The sequence below is a fragment of the Caretta caretta genome, chromosome 1 (assembly GCF_965140235.1).
Source record: "Caretta caretta isolate rCarCar2 chromosome 1, rCarCar1.hap1, whole genome shotgun sequence".
Lineage (NCBI taxonomy): Eukaryota > Metazoa > Chordata > Testudines > Cheloniidae > Caretta > Caretta caretta.
This window is the reverse complement of record NC_134206.1, coordinates 186,507,029-186,533,281: the sequence shown is the minus strand read 5'-3', so window position 1 is coordinate 186,533,281 and position 26,253 is coordinate 186,507,029. Positions and strand designations below refer to the sequence as shown.

Here is a 26,253-nt window from a genome sequence, read left to right as displayed (position 1 = left end):
GTCAGCAGAGTCTGACAAAATTAGTCCTAGGGTCCTTAAGGAACTAGCTGAAGCAGTCTTGGAACCATTAGCAATTTTATCTTCAAGAACTCATGGAGGACAGGTGAGGTCCTGGAGGATTGGAGAAGAGCAAACACAGTGGGGAGTTATAAACCAGTCAGCCTAACTTCGATACCTGGAAAGATAGTGGAACAAATGGTTAAACAATCAATTTGTAAGCACCTAGAGGGTAACAGGGTGATAGTAATAGCCAGCATAGATTAGTCAAGAACAAATCATGCCATGCCAAACCAATTTCCTTCTTTGATAGAGTTACTGGCATAGTAGATATGGTAGGGCGTTCATGGGTCTTTCCCCATCTGTCAGAGCAGGAGACCACGCCCCTTACTATGATCCCTCCTGGAGCGAGTCAGTCTGTGGGGGAATTAGCTAGGAGTCACTTGGTTCTATCCTGCAGCTGGCCGAGCAGCAGGGAGTCTATAAACCCAGGGTCCTCAATCAGGGTGGGACAGCCAGCAGTTACTGGTCCTGGCTGGTAATCAATCAGGGCAGCAATTACTCTATCTGCCCTGGGCCCTGAATCAGGGCAAGCAATCCACAGTTAACTGTTCTGGTTGGGTCTACACAGAACAACACAGCAGTTCGGGGGATGGGGGGGAATCAGCTCTTGGCTGGAGCTACAGTCAGACCTGTCTGATGCCCTAACTCTGGCAGGCGACAGACCAATACAGTCCTCCTGGCCTAACTGAGTAGACTGCCACCATTCAGGGATGGGGTGGCCAGGGTAGGGGGATGCAGGCTCTCCCGCTCCACTGCATCCCAGCCCAGAGCCCTGTGAATGGCGGAGTGGTCTGCCACTGGGTCAGCGGGGATCCTCCCACAACACACTGGCTGGCTTACAAATCAGTCCCACAGCCAAACCCTGTTCAGCTTCCCTGGGCTACCTGAGTTCCAGGGTTGTTCTCCGTCTCACTCGGGTAAACGGCAAGCAGCAGCCCCATCAGTTCATTGGTGTCTGGTACCTCTGGCAGCCCTTCTGGGTCTCAGGTACAGTGGCAGCCTCCATCAGCTCCAGGCTCCACCAGCAGGGGAGAGGCATCCTGGTCTTCTGACATTTCTCCCCCAGCTGAGCTAAAGGGCCAGTCTTTTATAGTTCCGGTTCCTGTCCCACCCCTCTGCTTCTGGCAGGGCAGCCGCGGGTGTCCTGGCTCTGTCCACCAGGAGTAGCTTGTGGGTCTCTCGCTGTCTGTCAGGGCAGAAGACCATGCCTCCTTGCTACAGATATCTTAATTTTTTTAATAATATTTTTGATGCAGTCACACGTTCCATTCACATAAACAAAGTAGGGAAATTGGTCTAGATGAAATGACTAAAAGGCAGGTGCCCCAAATGGTTGAAAGACTGTACTCAAAGAGTAGTTATCAATGGTTCACTGTCAAACTGTGAGAGCATATCTAGTGGGATTCCACAGCAGTCTGTTCTGGGTCAGGTACTAACCAATATCTTCATTGATGATTTGGATAACAGAGGGGAAAATACGTTTATAAAATTTGCTGATGATACCGGGCTAGGAGGGGTTGCTAGCACTTCAGACGATTGGAATTAAAAATGACTTTGATTAAATTAAAGAATTGGTCTGAAATCAACAAGATGAAATTCAATAAAGGTAAGTGCAAAGTACTTAGGAGGGAAAAATCAAATGCACAAACACAGAAGGGGAATAACTGGCTTTAGGCAGTAGTCCTGCAGAAAAGCAGTTGGGGGTTATGGTAGATCACAAATTGAATATGAGCTACAAAGTGATGTAGCTACAAAAAAGGCTAATATTTTGGAGTGTATTAACAAGGAGTGTCATATGCAGGAGGTAATTATTCCTACAGTGCTCTACTTGGCACTAGTGAGGCCTCAACTGGAGTATAGTGCACAGTTTTGGACACCACAGTTTGAGATGTGGAGAGAGTACAGAGGAGAGCGACAAAAATGATAAAAGTCTTAGAGAATCTGTCCTATGAGGAAAGGTTAAAAAAAAATTAGGTATGTTTAGTCTTGAGAAAAGAAGACCAAGGGGGGACATAACAGTTTTTGAGTATGTTAAGGGCTTGTTATAAAAATGGTGGTCATCACTTGTTCTCCATGTCTACTGAAGGGAAGACAAAAAGTAATTCCCTTAATCTGCCACAAGGGAGACTTAGGTTAAATATTCGGCGGAAACTTTCTATCAGGATTGTTAAGCGTTGGAATAGGATTCCAAGTGAGGTTGTGGAATCCCTGTCATGGGAACTTTTTAAGAACAAGTTAGACAAACACCTGTCAGGGAGGGTCTAGGTATACTTGGTCCCGTCCCAGTGAAAGGAGATGGACTAGATGACCTCTCGAGTTTCCTTCCAGCCCTAAATTTCTATGATTTAATGGCAACCAGAAATACTACTATATTGTTGTTCACACCTTAGTTAACCAACAGAGGACATTCCTGATCACCACTGTGAGATGCACCAGCTGGGTATATGGCACCAGGGTGCTGAGGAGATCTGGTGTTAATCTGTTTGGACAAGAAAGGTTGTTATTGACAGGATGTCTGTGTCCACTGTTGTTTTAGGGGACTCAGCTTATTCTCTACTGCTTTGACTCGTGAAGTCGTACCCTGATTTTAGACCATGTGGCAGAAGTTTTAATTAAACACTGAGCAGTTGCAGGATGGTGATAGGATGTGCATTGGGCTGACTAAAGGCAAGGTGGCGCTGCCTACGAACCCGTTTGGATGCCAGTGTGCCCAGTGCCATTTGTACTATTGTAGACTGCAGGACACTGCACAAAATATGTGAAGGTAAGCGGGAGAGCTTTTGCTAGAAGTGGGTTCAGTATGCTGTTGCCTCTACAGGCAACTGGAAGATGCACCTCTGATCACTGGGGCTGGGTCCAGGAGAGCAGGGGAAGTAAGGAATGCCCTGCATGCCATACTAGTTTATCTATTTGCTGTTGCTTTTATGTATTTTTAAGTGAGTTTGAGACTTTAAAGTTTTGGATAAAACTTCCTGCCTTTTCCTTGTTTCCCAAGCTGTCATGTTGATGTAGTGTATTAAAAATAGTTTATTAAAAACTAATCTAGGTAGCCCAGCTGCCATTATACAAAGACTGCAGAACTGAATAAAAGTTAAAAGTGCAGTGTCTGGTGAAAACCAGCAGAGAATGCCAATTAGTGCAATCTCACTGGTAACTGAAGTGCACATTGCCAACATACCTGTTTTCAGGCTAGCAGGGGCAAAGACCATGAACAAGCACATTATTGTGTGTCAATAGAAGGTAGAACATTTTTATTCTCTTTAACATGCTGCATCACAGCAAGGCTGCAGGTTGACACGAGGTGTGTCTTTATTTCATCTCTTCATCTTTGCATTTTCAAAGCCGGAGAAAGGATAATAGTTAATCAGTGATATCCACAGCTCTTCCTGCCAGAGTTTCTATCTAATTATTTATGTCTGAAAGTGCCTGGCCATCCATCACCATTAAAGGTTTATAAGTATGCTTGCATTGTCCTAAGATTGGTGAAGGAGAAAAAGCAGGTGTGGCTGGAAGATTTTACTTCTGGGCTCGGCTGCAGTAATATGGGTGGCTAATTCATAGGTGCTAGAGATGGGTCACATCTAGTCAGTGTCCCGTCCCCCCCCCCCCACCCCCCTTCCCCGGATTATAGATTCATAGATATTAAGGTCAGAAGGGACCATTATGATCATCTAGTCTGACCTCCTGCACAATGCAGGCCATAGAATCTCACCCACCCGCTCCCGCGATAAACCTCTCACCTATGTCTGAGCTATCGAAGTCCTCAGATCATGGTTTAAAGACTTCAAGGAGCAGAGAATCCTGCAGCAAGTGACCCATGCTACAGAGGAAGGCGAAAAACCTCCAGGGCCTCTTCCAATCTGCCCTGGAGGAAAATGTTTTGCATTTAGAACTGATTTATTAAACAAAGCAAGTATTATCTGTAGTTAGTGAATTGAATTGATTGTTTCTAGTCACCATGTCGTTCAAGATAGTCATGGAACTGAACTAGCTGCATTCCCTATACTACATTTTTCTAGCCTCTTGGCAGGTAGAGGCTTGAATGTCTCAAGCTGTAGAGCTCTGACCATTTCCTGTGAGGGGTTCTCCCACATCCCAGGCTGTGTCAGTGTTCCTATGACATAGTTGGCATCACCGAGACTTGGTGGGTTAATACGCATGACTGGAATATTGGTATAGAAGGGTACAGCTTGCTCAGGAAGGACAGGCAGGGGAGAAAAGGGAGGAGGTGTTACCTTGTATATTAAAAGTGTATATGCTTGGACTGAGGTTGAGACGGAAATAGGAGACAAACTTATTGAAAGTGTCTGGGTAAGAATAAAAGGCGTAAAAAACAAGGGTGATGTCATGGTAGGGGTCTATTACAGGCCACCTAACCAGGAAGAAAAGGTGGATGAGGCCTGCTTTTTTTTTTTTTTTTTTTTTTTTTTTTAAAAAATAACTAACAATCATCCAAATCACAGGACTTGGTGGTGCTGGGGGATTTCAACTACCCAGACATCTGTTGGGAAAATAACACAGTAGGGCACAGATTATCCAACATGTTCTTGAAATGTATTGGAGACCATTTTTTATTTCAGAAGGTGGAGAAAGCTACTGGGGGGAGGCTGTTCTAGATTTGATTTTGAGAAACTGGGAGGAACTGGTTGAGAATTTGAAGGTGAAAGGCAGCTTGGGTGAAAGTGATCATGAAATGGTAGAAGTCATGATTCTTAGGAATGGTAGGAAGGAGAACAGCAAAATAAAGACCAGGAACTTCAAGAAGGCAGATTTTAGCAAATTTAGGGAATTGGTAGGTAGGATCCCATGGGAAGCAAGTCTAGGGAAAAACAGTTGAAGTCAATCAGCAGTTTTTCAGAGAGACATTATTAAGGGCACAAGAACGAACAATCCCACTGCATAGGAAAGATAGGAAGTATGGCAAGAGACCACTCTGGCTTACCCAGGAGATCTTCAATGATCTAAAAAACAAAAAAGAGTCCTACAAAACTTGGAAACTAGGTCAAATTACAAAGACTAAATATAAACAAATAACACAAGTATGTAGGGACATCAGAAATGCCAAGGCACAAAACAAGATCAAATTAGCTAGAGACATAAAGGATAACAAGAAAATGTTCTACAAATACATTAGGAGCAAGACCAAGGCCAGGGTAGGCCCGTTACTCCGTGTTGGGAGGGAAAAACAATAAAAGAAAATGTGAAAGTGGCAGAGGTTCTTAATGACTTCTTTGTTTTGGTTTTCACCAAGAAGGTTTGTGGTGATTGGACATCTATCATAGTGAGTACCAGTGAAAATGAGGTAGGACCAGAAGCCAATCTAGGAAAAGAACAAGTTAAAAATTACTCAGACAAATTAGATATCTTCAAGTCACCAGGACCTGATGAAATGCATCCTAGAATATGCAAGGAGCTGACTGAGGAGATATCTGAGCCATTAGCAATTATCTTTGAAAAGTCATGGAAGACGGGAGAGATTCCAGAAGACTGGAAAAGGGCAAATATAGTGGCCATCTATAAAAAGGGAAATAAGGACAACCTGGGGAATTAGGACAACCTGGGGAATTACAGACCAGTCAGCTTAACGTCTCTACCCGGAAAGATAATGGAGCAACTAATTAAGCAATCAGTTTGCAAACATCTAGAAGATAAGGTGATAAGTAACAGTCAGCATGGATTTATCAAAAACAAATCGGGTCAAACCAACATGATAGCTTTCTTTGACAGTGTAACAAGCCCTGTGAAATGGGGGTGGGGGGGAATGGGGGAAGCAGTAGACGTGATATATCTTGATTTTTAGTAAAGCTTTTGATATTGTCTTGCATGACCTGCTCATAAACAACCTAGGGAAATGCAACCTAGATGGGGCTACTATAAAGTGGGTGCAAAACTTTTCCCAAAACTGTTCCCAGAGAGTAGTTATCAGTGGTTCACAGTCATGCTGGAAGGGCATAATGAGTGGGGTTCCACAGGGATCAGTTCTGTTCAATATCTTCATCAATGGTTTAGATAATGGCATAGAAACTACACTTATAAAGTTTGCGGACGATACCAAGCTGGGAGGGGTTGCAAGTGCTTTGAAGGATAGGATTAAAATTCAGAATGATCTGGAGAAATGGTCTGAAGTAAATAGAATGAAATTCAATAAGGACAAATGCAAAGTACTCGCATACAAAATGGGAAATGACTGCCTAGGAAGGAGTACTGCGGAAAGGGATCTGGGGGCCATAGTGGATCACAAGCTAAATATGACTCAACAATGTAACACTATTGCAAAAAAAGCAAACACCGTTATGGGATGTATTAGCAGGAGTGTTGTAAGCAAGACACAAGAAGTAATTCTTCCACTCTACCTTGTGTCTGTTAGGTTTCAGCTGGAGTATTGAGTCCAGTTCTGGGTTCCACATTTCAGGAAAAATGTGGACAAATTGGAGAAAGTCCAAAGAGCAAAAAAATAATGAAAGGTCTAAAAAACATGGCCTATGAGGGAAGATTGAAAAAAATTGGGTTTGTTTAATCCGGAAAAGAGAAGACTGAGAGGGGGACCTAACAGTTTTCAAGTACATAAAAGGTGGTTACAAGGAAGAGGGAGAAGAAATTGTTCTCCTTAACCTCTGAGGATAGGACATTGCAGCAAGGGAGGTTTAGGTTGGACATTAGGAAAAACTTCCTGTCAGGGTGGTTAAGCACTGGAATAAATTGCCTAGGGAGGTTGTGGAATCTCCATCATTGGAGATTTTTAAGAGCAGGTTAGACAAACACCTGTCAGGAATGAATGCTCTAGGTAATACTTAGTCGTGCCATGAGTGTAGGGGACTGGACTAGATGACTTCTCAAGGTCCCTTCTAGTTCTATCATTCCTGTCTCTTTACTCATGCGAAAAGGTAAATTTGGGCTGTACTGGACAGCTGCTTAGAGCTAGGTTAGGTAGAGAGGTGTCGCTGTATTGGCACTGGCTTGGCCTGCGGGGGATTATAACTGTTGGTGTTGAAGGGATGTTGGTGTTGCTATGGCTAGGTTTTTGCTGGATTAAATGGTTTATGGCGGCAGTTGTCTTGTCAGATGCTGTTTATATGTGTGATTTATAGGGACAGTCTATCATGTTGATGGTCTCATTGTTTGATTGGGTGGAGGATGCAACTCTGTTATTTAGGACTGGCTGACTAGAATGGTGGCTTCATTGGTCTAGATATTGCTACACTGTTTAGGTCAAATTGGAACAGATGATACTTGGAGACAGAGGGAAGGGACTATAGAAGTACAAATTTTTACCACTCTTAATGAATTTAACCTCAAGTCACAACCCATGTTCCCTGTTTCACAGATGGGCTAACTGAGTTACTTCAGGTCGGACGGGAAGTCCGTGGTAGAGCTGGGAATAAAAACCAAGTCTCTTGATTCCCAATTGTGCTTTAACCACAATGCCATCCTTCCTGTGTAAATAGTAAAAGGCACATTGTGTCTTCAAACTGAACTTAGTAGAGTCGTGTATCTTGGTCAGAATGGATAGAGTGGGTAGAAGAAATAAGTCTGTAACAGGAGTTCTCTGTTTTTCTGCCGTGACACAGAATTTACCATAGAATCCAATGACTTGCTGTAGAATTGTGCTCTGGAATCTTAAGTTTTCATTTTATAAAGTAAAACTTGCTAGATGATGTGGTTGAAGATGGTTCCTTATGTGAACTGAACCTTAACTGATGTGATATATTTCTCAGTAGGGAGAGTGGAACTGATCAGTTCAGCAATGACCTCTTTGGCTATATGAGGAATAACTGGCAGCATCTGATGCTCAAAGATACCACCAAAAATGCAGCATGCCATGCTTTCAAATGGATAAGCCTCCACATGTAGACTGGTGTCTTACAGTGGAATGGTGGCCGGTGGAACATTAGATGAAGCTGCCTTACTGTCTCCTATTCTGACGCTGGCCTGATACTTCTCCTGACTGATCAAAGAGAGCACCCAGTTTTACCAGGCTATTGCATTTTCAGTCACATGTGGGCGGGCAGGCAGGCTGTCTGGCCTTGGTGGCAGGTATAATTGTGTAGAGCAGGGGTTGGCACAGGTAGCTGGGCTCGTGGAGTGAGGGGAAAGCAAACCCTTGAGCACTTAGGTGGATAAGGAAGTTGGGCATGTGTGGGCACTGTGCCAGTTCTTGGGAGTACAGATGGGCTCATGGGAATCAATCTAGCTGAACTGGGGGTGTGCCAAAGCAGGTCTAAGCTGTCCCTTGCTGCATTTGTTTATAACAAACATACTTGAACCAGTTAAACCTTACTGTGGCTCTCTCCCTGTAAAGGCTTTCTTAGCACTAACAAATCTTGCTGAGGTGAGCTGAAGCTTTCTTGTCAGCTGTTCAGAGAAAGCTTTGGTCTCCTTTCTGTGGCCTGGGAGGGGTCCAAAGGCTTGGGTATACTGTGATGGAGCTCTTCCCTTTTCTTCTTTTTCAGATAATCTTTCCTTGTGTGAAAAGGAGTCCTGAACTCATCACCTCTACGATGAGCACTGCAGTGTCGTGACACCAGAGGTCTTGGTGAGTTGCCTACAGGGAAGATGCTGGGTCCTATAAGATTTACAGAAACGTTGACCCCTCTGCATGGATCTCTCGAACACTTTGCTGAAACATTTTTAAAACGTGGTTTAATTACCCACAATGGTGCCAGTCTCTGACACTAGAACAAGAATTGTTCTGCAGGTAGATGAATGGTTCTGCAAGGAAGAGCGACTCCAGCTATGTGGACTGGAGTCCATTTTCCCTGAAACTTAAATGAGAGCAAGGGAAGAGCATATCCAATTTTAGCACAAGTGAAGGGGACTTTTAGCTTATTGGACACCGAACTCCCACAAATAAAAATTGTGATGCTTTCCATTTTGAGTCTCACAGTATTGTACAGTTCTACTGCACAGAAGGGGAAAGCAAAGGGGGAAAAATACGAGTTGACAGTCATTTTGTCATCAACAAGTAAAATGCAATACTTAGAAAAATCGAAAATTCTGTTAATATTTACCCCCTCCATTCAAATCTCTTCTTATAATTCACTCCTGCAAAGCTTGTCAGTGCTAATCCATTGAAAGATAGTGTGCGTCTTGTGTATTATATATAAAGACCACGTTAGAGGAACAATATCCAGGTTGCCAAATAAAGCAGTCGAAGTTAGGAAATTTTGCATTTATGGTTGCCCGTTCAATCTTAATTCTGCTGCCTTTTGTGTCTGTCATGTGCACTGAATGATACAGGAGTCCTCTGGAAAAAATAGTGTGTGCTCATATAATGTATCGTAGTGCAAACACACACGGGTAGAATTAAGGCATTATTCATGAGTGAAAAACATTATAATGGAAACAACTACATAAATAACAAGAAATCCACAACACAGACTTCAATATCCTGCTTTTTGCAGCAAATTGTGCTCACTGTTATGCCATTACTCTTCCCTCCCCTGCCATGATGTGTGGGCTTTTGGTCTAACTTCAGTTTTAAGAGAGGGATCATGAGTAAAATTTTCAAATGTGCCCCAATCCCACTGACTTTCAATATGACAGGCTCCTAAGTCTTTTTTGAAAATGGAACTGAGACACTTCTGAAAATTTGAAGTCCTTTTTTCAAGAGGGACTTAGGAGCCTAAGACACAGTGAGAGTCAGTGGGATTTAGACACTTCTGAAAATTAACTCTTCATGTATGCCTGTAAAGCACCATGCACACCAATGGCATGATAGAAATAACAGTAACACTACATTGCTCTCAAAACCAATGAGATGCTCTGCTTTTGGCTCTAGAGATGCATATGGTCCCTGTGGAGTCTATGGGCCTGATCAGAACTCCTCTTGCTCTGCCCAATATTATCAGGCAGAACAAATGAAGCTCTTAATGCAGGAATGTTTCCTGCATTTGTGGACTTTAGCAGGGCAGCAAAGACAGGAATATTGAGCAAACTTACTGGGGTCACCAGGATCCCTCTTTGTGTCTCCAGGCAGCAGGAGAAGCTATGGAAGGGAGAATATCTGGAGTTCTCGAGATCCACAAAATCATTACATTGTGATGTCCTGACACTGTGGATTGATGTTGCATCAAAGTGTACTGGTGTAATATCATGAGACAAGTGTGATGATGTGCCAAGATCACTTTGAGGAGCTGGAGGGCCACAAAGCTCCATACCAATGTCTTACTAGCCAGTCTTTCCTGGCAGCAATGTGATCATATGGTGGCAGGTATTTCTTAATCATCCAGTAGCAACGCATCAGTGAACCAATTTGTGTCCTCTTAATACCCTTAAAACACTAGTTCCTTCATAATAGGCAAGACCCTGCCAGCCTGATTTAAATCTTACTTTGTTTCTATTGATTCATACAAGAAACTGCTTCTTCAGTGCTGAGAAGGAATACTGGGAATATTCATATTTGAATAACTTTTAACTAGCAATATTTAATACATTAACAATAAATCTCGTTTATATTCTGAATTATGTGGATTTACATCTGAGTAGGTGAGATGAACAGAAGATCTGTTAAAATATAAACAAGACAGAAAATTGGGCTAAAGAATTTTGGAACAAAGGACATAAGAAACGTAAAAGTCCAATATTTTCCTCCTCCAACAACGTAGAAGAAACAGTGTTATGCTGTTCTGTACGGCCAGCATTGTGCATGTTGCCTCTCTTCAGAAACAAGCTGAAAAGTGCTCAGTTAAATTAAAAAATGTTTTTAAATAGCTTGTATGATGTTGCTGAGAAAATTTGGATGGGCAGTTCTCTAATGATCTATCAACCTTTCAGTTAGAAACAGTAATTGACCACAAGTTCTCCTTTGTGTGCTATGCTTCATGGCATAAGCTGGTTGCTTACAGGTGGTCAGGAAGGCATATTCTGTTCTCTCTCTCTCCCTCCTGTGCACCTTCCACCACACAGCATTGCGCAAATGGCTAATTGTTAGGGGTGGGGGGCGGGCGGGGGGATTTACCTTCCTCTGAGAAATCTGGTAATGGCCATTCATAGTGGGAATTCTTGATAATCAGGACTAGCAGTCTGATCTGTCTAGTTCTATGTTCCTAGTGATTTTGGTGTGGTGTATGCTTAAATAAGTCGTATGAATTCTTCCATGACTTGGATCAAAGTGTCTGGGTAAGAAGAGCTTCCCTACCTCTTTCTTCTCTGCTCTTTTGAATCCAGCATAACTCGTTTTGGGTGAAGGAAGGACTGGCTTTACCACTTGTGAGTTCTTAATACCTGCCCAGAGCTTCCTCTTAGCTGTACATTCCAACTATCTTCCAGCCAGCTGAAAATGCCAGTCCCTCACCCTCTTAGTGAAGGGGAAAGGATTGCCATCCATGGGTCTGTTTCAGGTAATTCCAGGGTTTGGAATGTATTTTACCTGTTTCCTGTTCTTTCTTTGGGGCGGTTTGGCACAGTGTGCCCTGGAGATGCGAGACTTCCCCTCAGCAGCAGGAGGCACACATTCAGAGAATGCTGGAGCTGCAGGAGGGAAGGGCCCAGTGCAACGACAGAGAGAGACAAAGAGAAAAAAGACAAGCAGACGGACAGCGGTGAGAGAAGCGTGCGGCAGAAAGTGCTTCAAAGCTGCCAGCAGCAGCAGGCCCCCTAGAGGAACTTGACAAGAGCCCAACTGTGTGTGTGTGAGCTCAGGATTTCTGTCAATGCATTCCAGTAACCCCAAAGTGAGGAACTCCCCATCAGGAAACACACAGAGGTGAGAAACTTCAGTGAACTGTTCTGGGTAGGGAGGGGGAGGTGTCCCTGCTCTACTGCAGTGTTATCCAAGGCCTGGGTCAAGCACTGGTGCTCTTTGTGCTTGCACTCCCACACAAAGTTCTCCCTGTGCGGCTGGCAGGAGCAGCATGGAACTGATTACCATTGCACAAGCCTTGTCCATGTCATTCATCTGCCTGTGCCAGACTTCATAGAATATTAGGGTTGGAAGAGACCTCAGGAGGTCATCTAGTCCAATCCCCTGCTCAAAGCAAGACCAACACCAACTAAATCATCCCAGCCAGGACTTTATCAAGCCGGGCCTTAAAAACCTCTAAGGATGGAGATTCCACCACCTCCCTAAGTAACCCATTCCAGTGCTTCACCACCCTCCTAGTGAAATAGTGTTTCCTAATATCCAACCTAGACCGCCCCCACTGCAACTTGAGACCATTGGTTCTTGTTTTGTCATCTGCCACCACTGAGAACAGCCGAGCTCCATCCTCTTTGGAACTCCCTTTCAGGTAGTTGAAGGCTGCTATCAAATCCCCCGTCACTCTTCTCTTCTGCAGACTAAATAACCCCAATTCACTCAGCCTCTCCTCATAAGTCATGTGCCCCAGCCCCCTAATCATTTTTGTTGCCTAGACTCTCTCCAGTTTGTCCACACCCCTTCTCTAGCAGGGGGACCAAAACTGGATTCAGTACTCCAGGTGTGGCCTCACCAGTGCCAAATAGAGGGGAATAATCAATTCCCTTGATCTGCTGGCAATGCTCCTGCTAATACAGCCCAATAATGCCATTGGCCTTCTTGGCAACAAGGGCATACTGCTGACTTATATCCAGCTTCTCGTCCACTGTAATCCCCAGGTCCTTTTCTGTAGAATTGCTGCTTAGCCAGTCGGTCCCCAGCCTGTAGCAGTGCATGGGATTCCTCCATTCTAAGTGCGGGACTCTGCACTTGTCCTTTTTGAACCTCATCAGATTTCTTTTGGCTCAATCCTCCAATTTGTCTCGGTCCCTCTGTATCCTGTCCCTACCCTCCAGCATGTCTACCTCTCCCCCCAGTTTAGTGTAATCTGTGAACTTGCTGAGGGTGCAGTTCATCCCATCATCCAGATCATTAATAAAGATGTTGAACAAAACTGGCCCAGGACCAACCCCTATGTCACTCCACTTGATACCGGCTGCCAACTAGACATAGAGCCCGACAATCTAACCAGCTTTCTATCTACCTTATAGTCCATTCATCCAATCCATACTACTTTAACTTGCTGGCAAGAATACTGTGGGAGACCGTATCAAAAGCTTTGCTAAAGTCAAGATATATCCTGTCCACCGCTTTCCCCATATCCACAGAGCCAGTTATCTCTTCATAGAAGGGAATCGGATTGGTCAGGCATGACTTGCCCTTGGTGAATCCATGTTGACTGTTCCTGATCACCTTCCTCTCCTTCAAGTGTTTCAAAATGGATTCCTTAAGGACCTGCTCCATTATTTTGCCAGGGACTGAAGTGAGGCTGACCGGTCTGTAGTTCCCTGTGTTCTCTTTCTTCCCTTTTTTAAAATATGGATACTATATTTGCCTTTTTCCAATCGTCCAGGATCTCCCCCAATCGCCACGAATTTTCAGAGATAATGGCCAATGGCTCTGCAATCACATCAGCCAACTCCCTCAGCACCCTTGGATGCATTAGATCTGGACCCATGGACTTGTGCATGTCCAGTTTTTCTAAATAGTCCTTAACCTGTTCTTTCACCAATGAGGGTTGTTCTCCTCCTCCCCATACTGTGTTGCCTAGTGCAGCAGTCTCAGAGCTGACCTTGTCTGTGAAGACGGAGGCAAAAAAAACACCAAGTACTTCAGCTTTTTCCACATCATCTGTCACTAGGTTGCCTCCCCCATTCAGTAAGGGTCCCACACTTTCCCTGACCACCACCTTGTTGCTAACATACGTGGAGAAACCCTTCTTGTTACCCTTCACATCCCTTGCTAGCTGCAACTCCAATTGTGCCGTGGCCTTCCTGATTACACCCCTGCATACTCTAGCAATATTTTTATACTCTTCCCTAGTCATCTGTCCAAATTTCCACTTCTTGTAAGCTTCCTTTTTTAGTTTAAGCTCACTGACGATTTCACTGTTAAGCCAGGCTGGTTGCCTGCCATATTTGCTATTCTTTCTGCACATCGGTATGGTTTGTTCCTGCTCTCTCAATAAAGCTTCTTTAAAATACAGCCAGCTCTCCTGGACTCCTTGCCCCCTCATATTAGCCTCCCAGGGGATCCTGCCCATCAGTTCCCTAAGGGAGTCTAAGTCTGCTTTTCTGAAGTCCAGGGTCCGTATTTTGCTAATCTCCTTTCTTCCTTTTGTCAGGATCCTGAACTCAGCCATCTCATGGTCACTGCTACCTGGGTTGCCTCCCATTTCTACTTCCCCTACCAATTCTTCCCTGTTTGTAAGCAGCAGGTCAAGAGGAGCACAGCCCCTAGTTGGTTCCTCTAGCACTTGTACCAGGAAGTTGTCCACCAACACGCTCCAAAAACTTCCTGGATTGTCATTACTGTATTGCTCTCCCAGCAGATATCAGGGTGATTAAAGTCCCCCATTAGAACAATCATTCTCCATTGACTTGGAAGAGGAGAAGTTTGGAGGAAAAGCAATGCACTGGATGTATCGTGTGCTTGACAGCACACCTAGGTTTGATCCTGCACCCTTGGGGTCAGCAAGAGCTGATAGTAACTTGGAGGGAGTGCTTCTGAGTCAGCTGTCTGACCAACTGAAGGAGCAACATGGACAGGCTCCATAGTGAGGCTTGCTACAGTGCACTGCCTTTTGGGCTGGGGGTGAGGGATAAAATGAGCTCCCAGCAGATCCATGCAGAAGAAAGGAGGAGGGATGACAGTGACTAGACTAAAGGGAGGAAGGAAGACTGTAATTGAGTGGAATCTAAGGAGACAAAATAGTTTTAGGATGTAGTTTGTGTAATGGGTCAGTGGGTGGGAAAAGACTGTTTTTGAGTTTCTTTTGGTAAACTCTAATGCAGTCTCCTTTACCCCATTTTGCAGGAGTGTGTGTGGAGATAGTATCCTCCTCTTTCCCCATTCAAAGGCAGCTTATAGCTGGTTTAATTGTTTTCATGGTCAGAGGTTTGTATTTTCCTGGCGAGTTTCCCTGATCTGTGATGAGTGCTGCAATAATGCTGGGTTTTCCTTATGCTCTCTTGGGCTGGCTTGTGGTGGGTTTCTCTGCTCTGTGATCACAGCTGTACTGTGTCATTTGGGTCTGGATGGGTAGTGTGGTGAACTTTGTGGTGCCCTGTTTGTTTACTTTGAGCTGGTCTTGGTGTGAGATGCTTTTCTGTGTACATAGAAACCGTTGTCTTTATTGACAGAAGCCCCAGAGGTAGCTCCTCATGTGACTGAGCAGTTCCTGGGATCTGGCAGGCCTGCTGCTTGTTCTTGTGCCTCCTTGAGCACTGTGATCCCATATTGGATAATAACCCTTTCTAGGCATGTTTGAAAAAGCAGCTGGATGAAACCAAGCATGTAGGCATTTCTTACTCGGCAGTAACTGCCTTGCTCGGTAAAGGTGGCATCAGCAGTGGTTGCTGCTGCTGCTTCTCTCTAGTGCATTCCCACCAGAGTGAATCGACAGTCTAATCTCTATTTTTAATTCTCTTTTTTTCAGTAGCCCCAAATCAAAGCAGGAGGTGATGGTCCGTCCCCCCACAGTGATGTCCCCGTCTGGCAACCCCCAGCTGGATTCCAAATTTTCCAACCCGGGTAAACAGGGGGGCTCAACCAGCCAATCCCAGCCCTCTCCCTGTGACCCCAAGAGTGGAGGTCACCCCCCCAAAGTGCTCCCTGGCCCAGGTGGGAGCATGGGGTTGAAGAATGGGGCTGGAAATGGTGCCAAGGGGAAGGGAAAGAGAGAGAGGAGCATTTCAGTGGATTCCTTCGAACAGAGAGATGCTGGGACTCCCAGTGATGATTCGGAAATCAAAGGTAAGTGCTAAGTATTGGTGTGAGATGATCATTTGACTTGTGGGTGTTAGCAAAAGCATGTCTGCCTGAGGTGGTGACTGTGTTCAGTTGAAGTACAGCCCTGATTAGGATTGGAAAGGTGTTTCATGCTAACACATGCTAAACTCCCCAAGAAGTTTTGGGAAAATACATAAAAGCTGTTCGTCTCCTTCCACCCCACTCTGTCCTTTGGCCTCCCAGGAGCTTCTGTGTTTGAATCGGAGTATCAAAGCCAGCATGCAAGCCAGTTTTGTGAATACAGACAAGTAAGGTGTATTGGGTGATGATAATCACTTACACCTCTGTGACTGGTAGGAACACAGGACTGGGAGTCAAGACTTCTGGAGTGTGTTCTGGCTCTGCCACTGATTCATTGTGAGACCTTGGACATGTCCTTTAACCCACTCTTTAATTTCCTAACCTGTGAAATTAGGTGCAGTATAAATAGCTGCTACTTGTGTTTCTCAGTTGTGATATTTGATTAATTGCTCTGAGATCGCCACGTGAAAGGTGACGCAGAAGTGCAAAGAATTATTACTGCCTTGTGATATTAGGTCTTCCAGAGTTTGCATTTGATAGACGCCTTGACAGAGTGGCAACAAGAGAGCTTTGGCTGTAAAAGACCTAGGTCCAGTTTGAGTTCGTTTCCAACTGGTGTGATTAGAAGCTGTGTGGTCAGTCTGACAGTATAGCAGACTAGGGTTCAGGTGGCATGAGTAAGGAGAGAAAAAAGGTCTCATATAAAACTTCCCCCACCTTACAAGAACTTCAAATGCTTATCTGCTTGTGTGTGTGTCTCATATATGCTGTTTGACCTAGTCATTTGTGAATGCTAGGAAACTAGCTAGAGCTGAGACAGTATGAATTTCCTCTCAGCGGTGCCTGCAGAGTTTTTTGGAGTGTGAGGGGGAATCATGGTGTAACAGGACAGCTTCCTTAGTACTAACTGGGAGAGGAGTCTGAGCCTTCTTTATGGGAACGTTGGGTATCGTGATGCCAACTGAGAGTCAAGGGTGAGAGAAGTATCAAACTTCCTCACAGCTTCAACACTGGTGAGACCTTCCCTCCTCCCCCCGATCCCTTCTTCCTTTCCAGACTGCAACTCTGCCGACCATATGAAGACCCAGGATTCCCAGCATACGCAACACTCCGTGACTCCTTCAACTGCTTCAGCCCCAAGGTCTTCCACACCCTCCCATGGCCTGACTGCCACTTCGGAGCCAGCTAGTGGACAAAAGACTCCATCCAAAGTGGTTTATGTCTTTTCTACTGAGATGGCCAATAAGTACGTAAATGTGTCCTTCATGTCTTTCCCTCCATTTGTGTTTTACCTCATTACATTAAATTCAAAAGCATGTTTTCCTCCTTCAAATCCTTTGTGGGGTGGGTATCCATTTACAGATCATGGGGGAGCATTACTGACACGTAGCCGTGGATGAGGATTTTCAGTTTCTTCCACCTAGCCTTGTTTTTGGCAAATGTTGGCAGACAGCCTGTTTCATGAGCTACACAGTGGATGGTTTAGGGATGGGTTAAACGGTGACACGAACCCTAAATACTGATTAGCAAGATTCTGTAGATGGGAGGATTTTTCTTCTCCTTTGATTTCTCTTCTCCCAGACCTCTGGGGTCAAAAGACAGGTGGCTCAGCCTTTTGCTTTCCTTTTCTCCCTGCCCCTAGTAGTTGGGAGAGAGGGGGATTTAAGAAAGATAATCATCCAACTGCAGCCTCACCAATGTCTGTCTGTCTTTACAGGGCTGCAGAAGCTGTGCTGAAGGGACAGGCAGAAACCATTGTGTCCTTTCATATCCAGAACATCTCAAACAGCAAGGCAGAGCGAAACACTCTACCCCTGGTAGGGAGCCTTTACTTGGTAGAAGGGGGAGATGGAGTGGTGTGCACATGCGTGGGGGAGGGCGAGGGAGGGTGACTCCTTACGCTCTGAAAAGCATGTTCTTGGCTGGAGGGAGCACTGTGCAGAATTAAAGGATTTAGTGCTTCCAGAGTAGTTTTCCAACTTTATTATAATTGGGTGGAGTCGTTCTGGTGATATAGGAGAGAAGTGCAAACATCATCGTTTGGGTCTGTGGGTGACACATGAGTGAAATGAACATTTCATCTTTGTCCAAGACTCTAGTTTGCAAATTATATGTGAAAGGCACGAGTTCCTACAGAAAGTGTTCATAGCAGGTTTGTGTGACTAAGGTGGGGACGAGACAGTGCATCTTGATCTTTATCCCTCTCACTCTATTCACAGAGATGTAAAAAGAGCTGATTAAAATGTTCTGCTTTGTCTTTCAGAACACCCAGGTTTCTGCACTTCGAAATGAAACCAAGCCTCTGCCACAACCTCAGCCGCAGCCCCATGCTTCACAGGAACACAATCCTCCCCAGAATGCCAAAATACAGCCAACTCCACCTGTTTCGGCACCAGCATCGAAATCTGCTGGCCCCCCGTGTCCCATGGATCAGGACAGTCCTGGAGTAGAGAGTAAAGTGATGTCTGTTGGCAGCCCTTCCAACTCCACCCCATTGCAGACTGAGGGATTTGGGCAGAGTTCAACCCCAAATAATCGAGCAGTCAGCCCAGTCTCCCAGGGGAGCAACAGTTCCAATGCAGACCCCAAAGGTCCCACCCAGCAGGTATCCGGTGGTGACCCATCCAGTTTAGGCGAGAACCCAGATGGACTGTCTCAGGAGCAGTTGGAACATCGAGAGCGCTCATTGCAAACTCTACGAGATATACAGCGCATGCTTTTCCCTGATGAGAAAGAATTCACTGGAGGGCAAAGTGGGGGGCCTCAGCAGAACTCTGGAGTTCTGGATGGTCCTCAAAAGAAACCTGAAGGGCCAATACAGGCCATGATGGCTCAGTCCCAAAGTTTAGGCAAAGGGCCAGGACCTCGGACAGATGGAGGGGCTCCATTTGGCCCTCAAGGACATAGAGACATGCCCTTCTCACCAGATGAAATGGTGCCACCGTCTTTGAACTCTCAATCTGGACCCATAGGACCAGACCACCTGGATCATATGACTCCTGAGCAAGTGGCCTGGCTGAAGCTACAGCAGGAGTTTTATGAGGAGAAGAGAAGGAAGCAAGAACAGGTTGTGGTGCAGCAGTGTTCCCTGCAGGACATGATGGTCCACCAACATGGGCCTCGAGGTGTGGTTCGAGGCCCCCCACCTCCCTATCAGATGACCCCTGGTGAGGGCTGGGGTCCTGGCGGTCCAGAGTCCTTTGCTGATGGCATGAATGTGTCTCATTCTCTACCCCCCAGAGGCATGGCCCCTCATCCCAATATGCCTGGGAGCCAGATGCGCCTGCCTGGATTTGCAGGAATGATGAATCCTGACATGGACAGCCCCAGTGTCCCAAACCCCACATCCAGACCTGGGCTTTCAGGAGTCAGTTGGCCAGAAGATGTGCCAAAAATCCCAGATGGCCGAAACTTCCCTCCAAGCCAGGGTGTCTTCAGTGGTCCTGGCCGAGGGGAGCGGTTCCCAAATCCCCAGGGCCTGCCAGAGGAGATCTTTCAACAGCAGTTGGCAGAGAAACAGCTGGGCCTGCCCCCTGGCTTGAGCATAGAAGGCATCAGGCCTGGCATAGAGATGAACCGGATGATTCCCTCCCAGAGACACATGGAGCCTGGGAATAACCCCATCTTCTCTCGCATGCCTGTTGAAGGGCCCCTGAGCCCCTCCAGGGGGGACTTCCCAAAAGGAATGCCACCTCAGATTGGCCCTGGTAGGGAGCTGGAGTTTGGGATGGGCCCTGGGAGCATGAAGGGGGACATAAGTCTGAACGTTAGCATGGGCTCCAACCCATCTATGATACCTCAGAAGATGAGGGAAGCTGGAGTGGGGCCAGAGGAGATGATGAAACTGCGTCCAGGTGTGTCAGAGATGCTCTCTTCTCAGCAGAAAATGGTGTCATTGCCATTTGGAGAGCATCCCCAACAGGAGTATGGCATGGGTCCCAGGCCTTTCCTTCCTATGTCTCAGGGCCCAGGAGGTGGTCTCCGTAATCTCAGAGAGCAGATTGGGCCTGACCAAAGGACTAACAACCGGCTCAGCCACATGCCGCCACTACCTCTCAACACAACCAGTAACCCGAATAGCCTCAACACAGCTCCCCCTGTTCAGCGCAGCCTAGGACGCAAGCCCTTGGATATCTCTGTTGCAGCTAGTCAGGTGCATTCACCGGGCATCAACCCTTTGAAGTCTCCCACGATGCGGCAGGTCCAGTCTCCCATGCTGGGTTCTCCCTCGGGGAACCTTAAGTCTCCTCAGACTCCATCCCAGCTGGCAGGAATGCTTGCAGGGCCAACTGCTGCAGCAGCTGCTGCTTCCATTAAGTCTCCCCCTGTTTTGGGATCTGCTGCTGCCTCACCAGTCCACCTCAAGTCTCCTTCCCTCCCTGCACCTTCTCCTGGCTGGACTTCCTCTCCAAAGCCCCCGCTGCAGAGTCCTGGGATTCCCCCGAACCACAAAGCATCTCTCACCATGTCTTCCCCAGCCATGCTGGGGAATGTGGAGTCAGGTCAGTGCTTCCTTTTCTATCCAAACGTAAATTCTTTGGTTCACATATGGTCATCTTGAAGTGTGACATGAGATGAGAGCTTAGAGGCTACGCAGTGTGCATTTGGGGTAGGGAGTGCAAAGAGGAGAGAGAACATGGAGTTTTTCCTGCCAGCTTGAAGCAGGTTGTGTCTAGGCTCAGAACTAAGTGAGTGGAACATGTGGGTGAGCTCCATAACAAATTGCCTCCTCTCATCTCCTCTTGCCCATGTGCACATGCTGAATACTGCCCTTGTCCCAGAGATGACAGTCAAGTATATTTGGATTGGTTGGGAGGAAAGAGAAGGGGAGGAGGAAGTCACTCTTTGCAGAAGAGCTTAGAACAGTTTGTTTGCCAGTCTGTTCTTATTGTAATATTGTAGCATTGGGGAGAAATGTTGCTGTTTAGATCATAAAGGTGCCTCAAAATAAACGGGTTTGTTAGGATAAAGGAGAAACAAAAGATACCTGTAGATAGATGTGTGCTGGCCATAGGAGCTATTGTTCACAATCTGTTCAGACACAGGTATAGTTTTACTTTACAAATTCTACTAGGAGGAGCTTTGTTGATACCAATTTGGATTTTGTCTATTTCATGTATAGTTAGAGGTAGCAGGTGGATTATCTACAGCTGCTCCTCAGAGATGTGCTGCAGGTCTGTGGGGTGGTGGTGGTATTGTTTTCTATTATCATAGCACCTGGGAGCCCCAGTCATGGCCTGGAATGCCTGGGGGAGGGACTACCAGTGCCTAGCACAAAAGACCGTACAATCTAAGAACAGATCGTGTGAATCCAGAAACCTATCTGTTTGGCATTTCAGCAGCACCAGTCTCCTCTTTCATAGATTCAGAGCTTATATGTGACTGAGTCTGTTTCTGCTACAAGCTTCCAAATATGTAAATCCCTGGTGTGCAGCGTTTCCATGCAGAAGCAGCAGTGTGATGGAACCAGCTCTCAAGAGGTTTTCAGCCTGTGAAACCTCCTCCTTATTGCAGGAGTTAGTGAGGAGACTGTGAAAGATGCATGACTACATTGCCCTCTAGTGTTGCAGAATGATAACTGTATTGAAAGGGACCAGCAGGCTTTGTCCCTGTTCAAAGTGACTGGACTGCTCCTGTGGCTCAGAAACGCATGTTCTAGTGAGTTTTGAGCTCCTGTGGCAGCAATGGTTCTCACTAGAGACACTTAATGTCCATTATATGCCAATAGCTGTCATTTAGCCGTCTTATTCTGAGTCGTATGCCTAGCATGTGCCACACTGGGAAGGAGGAAGAATCTGGATGCTTGTGTCTAGAGTGGCCTCTGAGGTGGAGTGTTAAATTGGCATTGAATCTGGGCTTGAATTGCTGCAATTAGACCCAGACTCTCTAATCTGTTACTACTTTTGTGCCTAGAGGAGTATTTAATATCAGAGGTTTTTTGGTGGTGGCTTTTGCTTGTCTTAAACTTCTTCCTGAAAGCAATGACCTCTTATCCAAAACTGGGCCAGGCATCTTGAAGCTTATTGGTGAGGAGACATGGGGACTGGGAGCAGCAGAAAATTGTGTTTACACCTTTGGAAGAGGGGGGGATATTTTACAGTTACAGTCTCAAGGAGTATCTTTCCCTATTAATTTAATGAGCTTTTATATGCAAGACTTAAGCTTAAATCAAAACAGGAAACTTTGTATAAACTTTTAATAGAGCTCTCCAGAAATTGGCATGGATGCCTGTAGTGTATGACCTACTATGGATGTATGTCCTCTGGTTTCTGTCTCTGTGCTCACATTTTGAAGCATAAATGGGAAAGTTTTTTTTTCCAACTAGTTGACCATGCTTCTGGAGTTAGTATTGTCTCCTTCCCAAAAGAAACCACATGGATAGAAATCCACTGTCTAGGAGTACAGTGTGTATTTCAACCATACTTATCTGGTTGCCTCACTGCTACTATTTGGATGGACTCTTGGAACCATTGAGGGGGTTTTCTGGGAGAAAAAGGGTTTATTTTAAAGGGGAGAAAAAGCAGCTAAACCCTTTCCTCTTTTAGGTGGCCCACCACCTTCCACTGTCAGCCAGTCTGCTCCTGTGACTCTCCCTGGAAATCTTCCCTCTAGCAGTCCCTACACAATGCCTCCAGAGCCCACGCTCTCCCAGAATCCCCTCTCCATCATGATGTCCAGGATGTCCAAGTTTGCCATGCCCAGCTCTACGCCACTCTACCATGATGCCATCAAGACTGTGGCTAGCTCGGATGATGACTCCCCTCCAGCACGCTCCCCAAATTTGCCACCAATGAACAATCTACCAGGTAAGGCAGCTTCCCAGCCAGCCTTCTGCACGCTCTGCTTCTGTTGGAGAATAAATGGTTGGAATGCTTCCCAGAAACATACACCCTCTTTTTATACAGAGGATGGAGCATGGTGACTGTCTGGCTTGTGCCAGAGTAAGGGGGAAGCTGCTCAGTTCCTTATCCAGGCATTAGGGGAGAAGAGAAATAAAAGCTCCTGTCCCTTTAGGCTTAGTGACCTGCTCTATAATGAGTGAAATGTGTTTACACTATAAGCCCCTACCCCAAATTGTTTGTTGTTCATAGGAACACAATAGAAATCTGTTGTGTTTTAAAAAAAAAAAAAAAAAGCCAGTTGAAAAAGATAACTCTCAGCATGGAGTATGGTAACAGGCATTTGAAGACTTTGCCTGTAGTTTACTGGTTTACAGTCTGCCCAGGACAGTAGTGATTGGAGCTGATCACATACTTGAAAAAATGACTTGATGGCAAATTGCAGCTTTCATGGACTAATTAATTTGACCAGCTCTAACAGCAGTGAGAGCTGTCTGACTTGTAGGTACCATATGTTTGGAAGGGAGGTATTCAGTCCACTTGCGGTGGACAAATGTCTGTGTATGTTTATAAAACAACCCCCACCCCCTACACACACTTGCCACTAATTTTCCCGCTTGTTGACTGTCTTGACAAAATGGTCACAATATGGATTGGATCTAGAGTGACCTCTCCTCCTACTTTAAGAACCCCGTTCAGTCCCATTGGAACAGTGTAAGGACAAGGTAGGGCTCCTGCAGCCCATGCTGTGTACATTTTATGGTTAAATAGAACAGTAGCCCTAGCAAGTGAAGTTTTGGCATCTTTCACTGGCACTAATTTTGTTTTTTAAATTGGAGCCAGGAACATTACACAGAGTTCTTCTATCTTCTTTGATTGTCTGATCTAAATATGATTCTTTGTTTCTTCCTTAGGAATGGGCATTAATTCCCAGAATCCTCGAATTTCAGGTCCAAACCCAGTGGGTCCAATGCCAACCCTTAGCCCAATGGGAATGACCCAGCCTCTTTCCCATACCAATCAGATGCCCTCTCCAAATGCTATGGGACCCAGTATACCTCCTCATGGGGTCCCTGTAGGACCTGGCCTGATGTCACACAATCCAATGATGGGGCATGGTTCCCAAGATCCTCCAATGGTACCTCAAGGACGCCTGGGCTTCCCACAGGGGTTTCCTCCAGTACAGTCCCCGCCCCAGCAGGTGCCATTTCCGCACAATGGCCCCAGTGGAGGACAAGGCAACTTCCCTGCTGGAATGGGCTTCCATGGAGAAGGACCTCTGGGGCGTCCCACCAACCTGCCCCAAAGTTCAACAGATCCAGCACTTTGCAAGACTGGAGGCCCTGGGGGTCCAGACTCCTTCACTGTTCTAGGAAACATGCCTTCAGTTTTCACTGATCCAGACCTGCAGGAGGTGATCCGCCCTGGAGCCACTGGAATACCAGAGTTTGACCTGTCCAGGATAATTCCATCAGAGAAGCCTAGCCAGACACTGCAGTATTTCCCTCGTGGGGAAGTTCCAGGCCGCAAGCAGCCGCAGGGTCCTGGGCCTGGATTCTCTCATATGCAGGGAATGATAGGAGAGCAGACTCCAAGAATGGGACTTGCATTACCTGGCATGGGGGGCCCAGGGCCAGTGGGAACTGCTGATATCCCCCTTGGAACTGCTCCATCTATGCCAGGCCATAATCCAATGAGACCACCTGCCTTTCTGCAGCAAGGCATGATGGGACCTCATCATCGGATGATGTCACCAGCACAAACGGCAATGCCTGGTCAGCCCACGCTAATGAGTAACCCAGTAGCTGCAGTGGGCATGATTCCAGGCAAGGACCGAGCCCCTGCTGGGCTATATAGCCACCCAGGTCCTGTTGGCTCACCTGGTATGATGATGTCAATGCAGGGCATGATGGGACCCCAACAGAACATCATGATTCCCCCCCAGATGAGACCCCGAGGTATGGCTGCTGATGTTGGAATGGGAGGATTTAGCCAAGGCCCTGGAAATCCAGGGAACATGATGTTTTAAGCTGCTACCATAAGACTGGATGTTCTGATCCTTGTCAAGATGAGATTCCAAGTCCTGACGGCTTTTGGGGAGCTTCAGGAGTACAGTTTGGCCATGCAATAGGTGAAAAGAGACCAGAGGATGCTTTGGGAAATCTCGAATGTATGGAATTTACCTGAAAACAGATTATTCATTTTAACAGGTTTTTTTTAAGATTTATTTTTTAAAAATTATTTTTGTGGACTTCAGTATCCCATGATGGCACCTGCTTTGAGAATCTGTAGCTGTATTTTGAGAATTGCCATTTGTCACAAGTTGCACCATTCTCTGTATGTTTACGTCCTTTGGACTGGCTTCTCCCAGGACTCTCGGTTATTTTTTGGGGCTTTTTTTGTGTACTGTACTATATTGTAAAAGGGATTTTAGCAGAGACTTTAGTCTTTGGGGTGAGAGGAGAATGGGATTCTAGGCTGTTTACTTTAGGTGGAGAATCCATCTTCAGAACTTCGGACTATTTTCCTTCAACTCCAATGTATAGAAAACCAAACTACGACCTCAGAGCAGAGTATTAATGAAAAGCACAAAAAAGGAACTTAAGTTCAGTGAGGGGAATCTTTTAAAAGAAATAATAAGTTAAGGACATATTTTTCAAATTATGGAGTGCTGTCCAGCACCTTCTGTCTCTCCCTCCCACTCCTTATTAAATAGGCTTCTCTCTCCGTCCCCTTCTGTCTCCTCCTTTGGCAGCTGCAATACAATGTATTATTTTGGGGAGTAAATCTAGAAGAGCCTCTCCTCGTGGGGAGTTTTCCCACTTTCAGGAAGGGGCTGGACTTGGACACTGTTACATTCTACAGTAGTCTCTCTCACTGTTTCCTATTCTCCTTTTCTTAGAAACCCCAAGTGATTTTATTAATGTGGGAGTGGAACAGACACTAAAAGTTATCCAGGATTTTTTTTGTGGTTATTTTTTTTCCTCCCCAGCGTAAGACGTTCTGTGTAACCTCCATTAAATTTGGTACAAAACCACTCGCCAGGGCTGTGGTGTCAGAAAAATAAAATATATTGTTTCTTACAAAAACGGACTTTTTTTTTTTAATCCAGTCTAGTGGTGTCCTGTGTACTTCACATGACTGGCAAACTTTTCCTTGTTTGTTCCCTTATTAGGGTCACAACCATATTAGCTGCTAGATGGGACTAGCTTTTATATCTTATAAAAGGTACTGTATTGGTTGCCGTGTGCCTCTTTCAATTCACTTCTCCTGTACTCATTTTACCCGTCCTGAGCTGAACTTGATTGTTTCTTTGAGTTTGGCATTATCTCAGAGGGGCAGACCTGAACGCTGGAGATGGTATCCACAGCCTCTTTCAACACTTTGAGGGCTGGAGAATTGGTTAAAAACTCTCTCCTGCTTCTGGACATCCTTCTGGGTTAGTGGTTCTTGGTCCACTGCAAGGCAAGTGTCTCCTTTCTGTTGCAACTGGGAGAAGATCTGACGCTGTTTGCAAAGTCTGTTCACTGCCAAAGTGTCTCTGCCCAAAGGGCAACACTCAATGGTTCTTTGTCACACTGGGTTGCT

At 45.7% G+C, this 26,253-nt stretch overlaps 2 protein-coding genes across 5 annotated transcripts in view; both read left to right on the top strand.

Moving 5' to 3' along the window:
- Positions 1–11,669, top strand: part of LOC142068368 (uncharacterized) — a 60,446-nt gene extending 48,777 nt beyond the window's left edge. For all 4 annotated transcript variants that reach the window (XM_048869205.2, XM_075117875.1, XM_075117874.1 and 1 more), the window contains exons 2-3: positions 8,511–8,593; positions 11,466–11,669. In XM_048869205.2, the coding sequence (XP_048725162.2) occupies positions 11,478–11,669 (192 nt within the window). In that variant the 5' untranslated portion in view covers positions 8,511–8,593; positions 11,466–11,477. The remainder of the gene's footprint in view (positions 1–8,510; positions 8,594–11,465) is intronic.
- Positions 11,624–25,754, top strand: BCL9 (BCL9 transcription coactivator). Its single transcript, XM_048869187.2, has 7 exons — positions 11,624–11,764; positions 15,453–15,769; positions 16,883–17,072; positions 17,544–17,643; positions 18,090–20,328; positions 22,372–22,632; positions 23,580–25,754. The coding sequence occupies exons 1-7, from the start codon at positions 11,712–11,714 to the stop codon at positions 24,692–24,694; spliced, it is 4,275 nt and encodes a 1,424-aa protein (XP_048725144.1). The 5' UTR covers positions 11,624–11,711; the 3' UTR covers positions 24,695–25,754.
- The last annotated feature ends 499 nt before the right edge of the window (positions 25,755–26,253 follow it).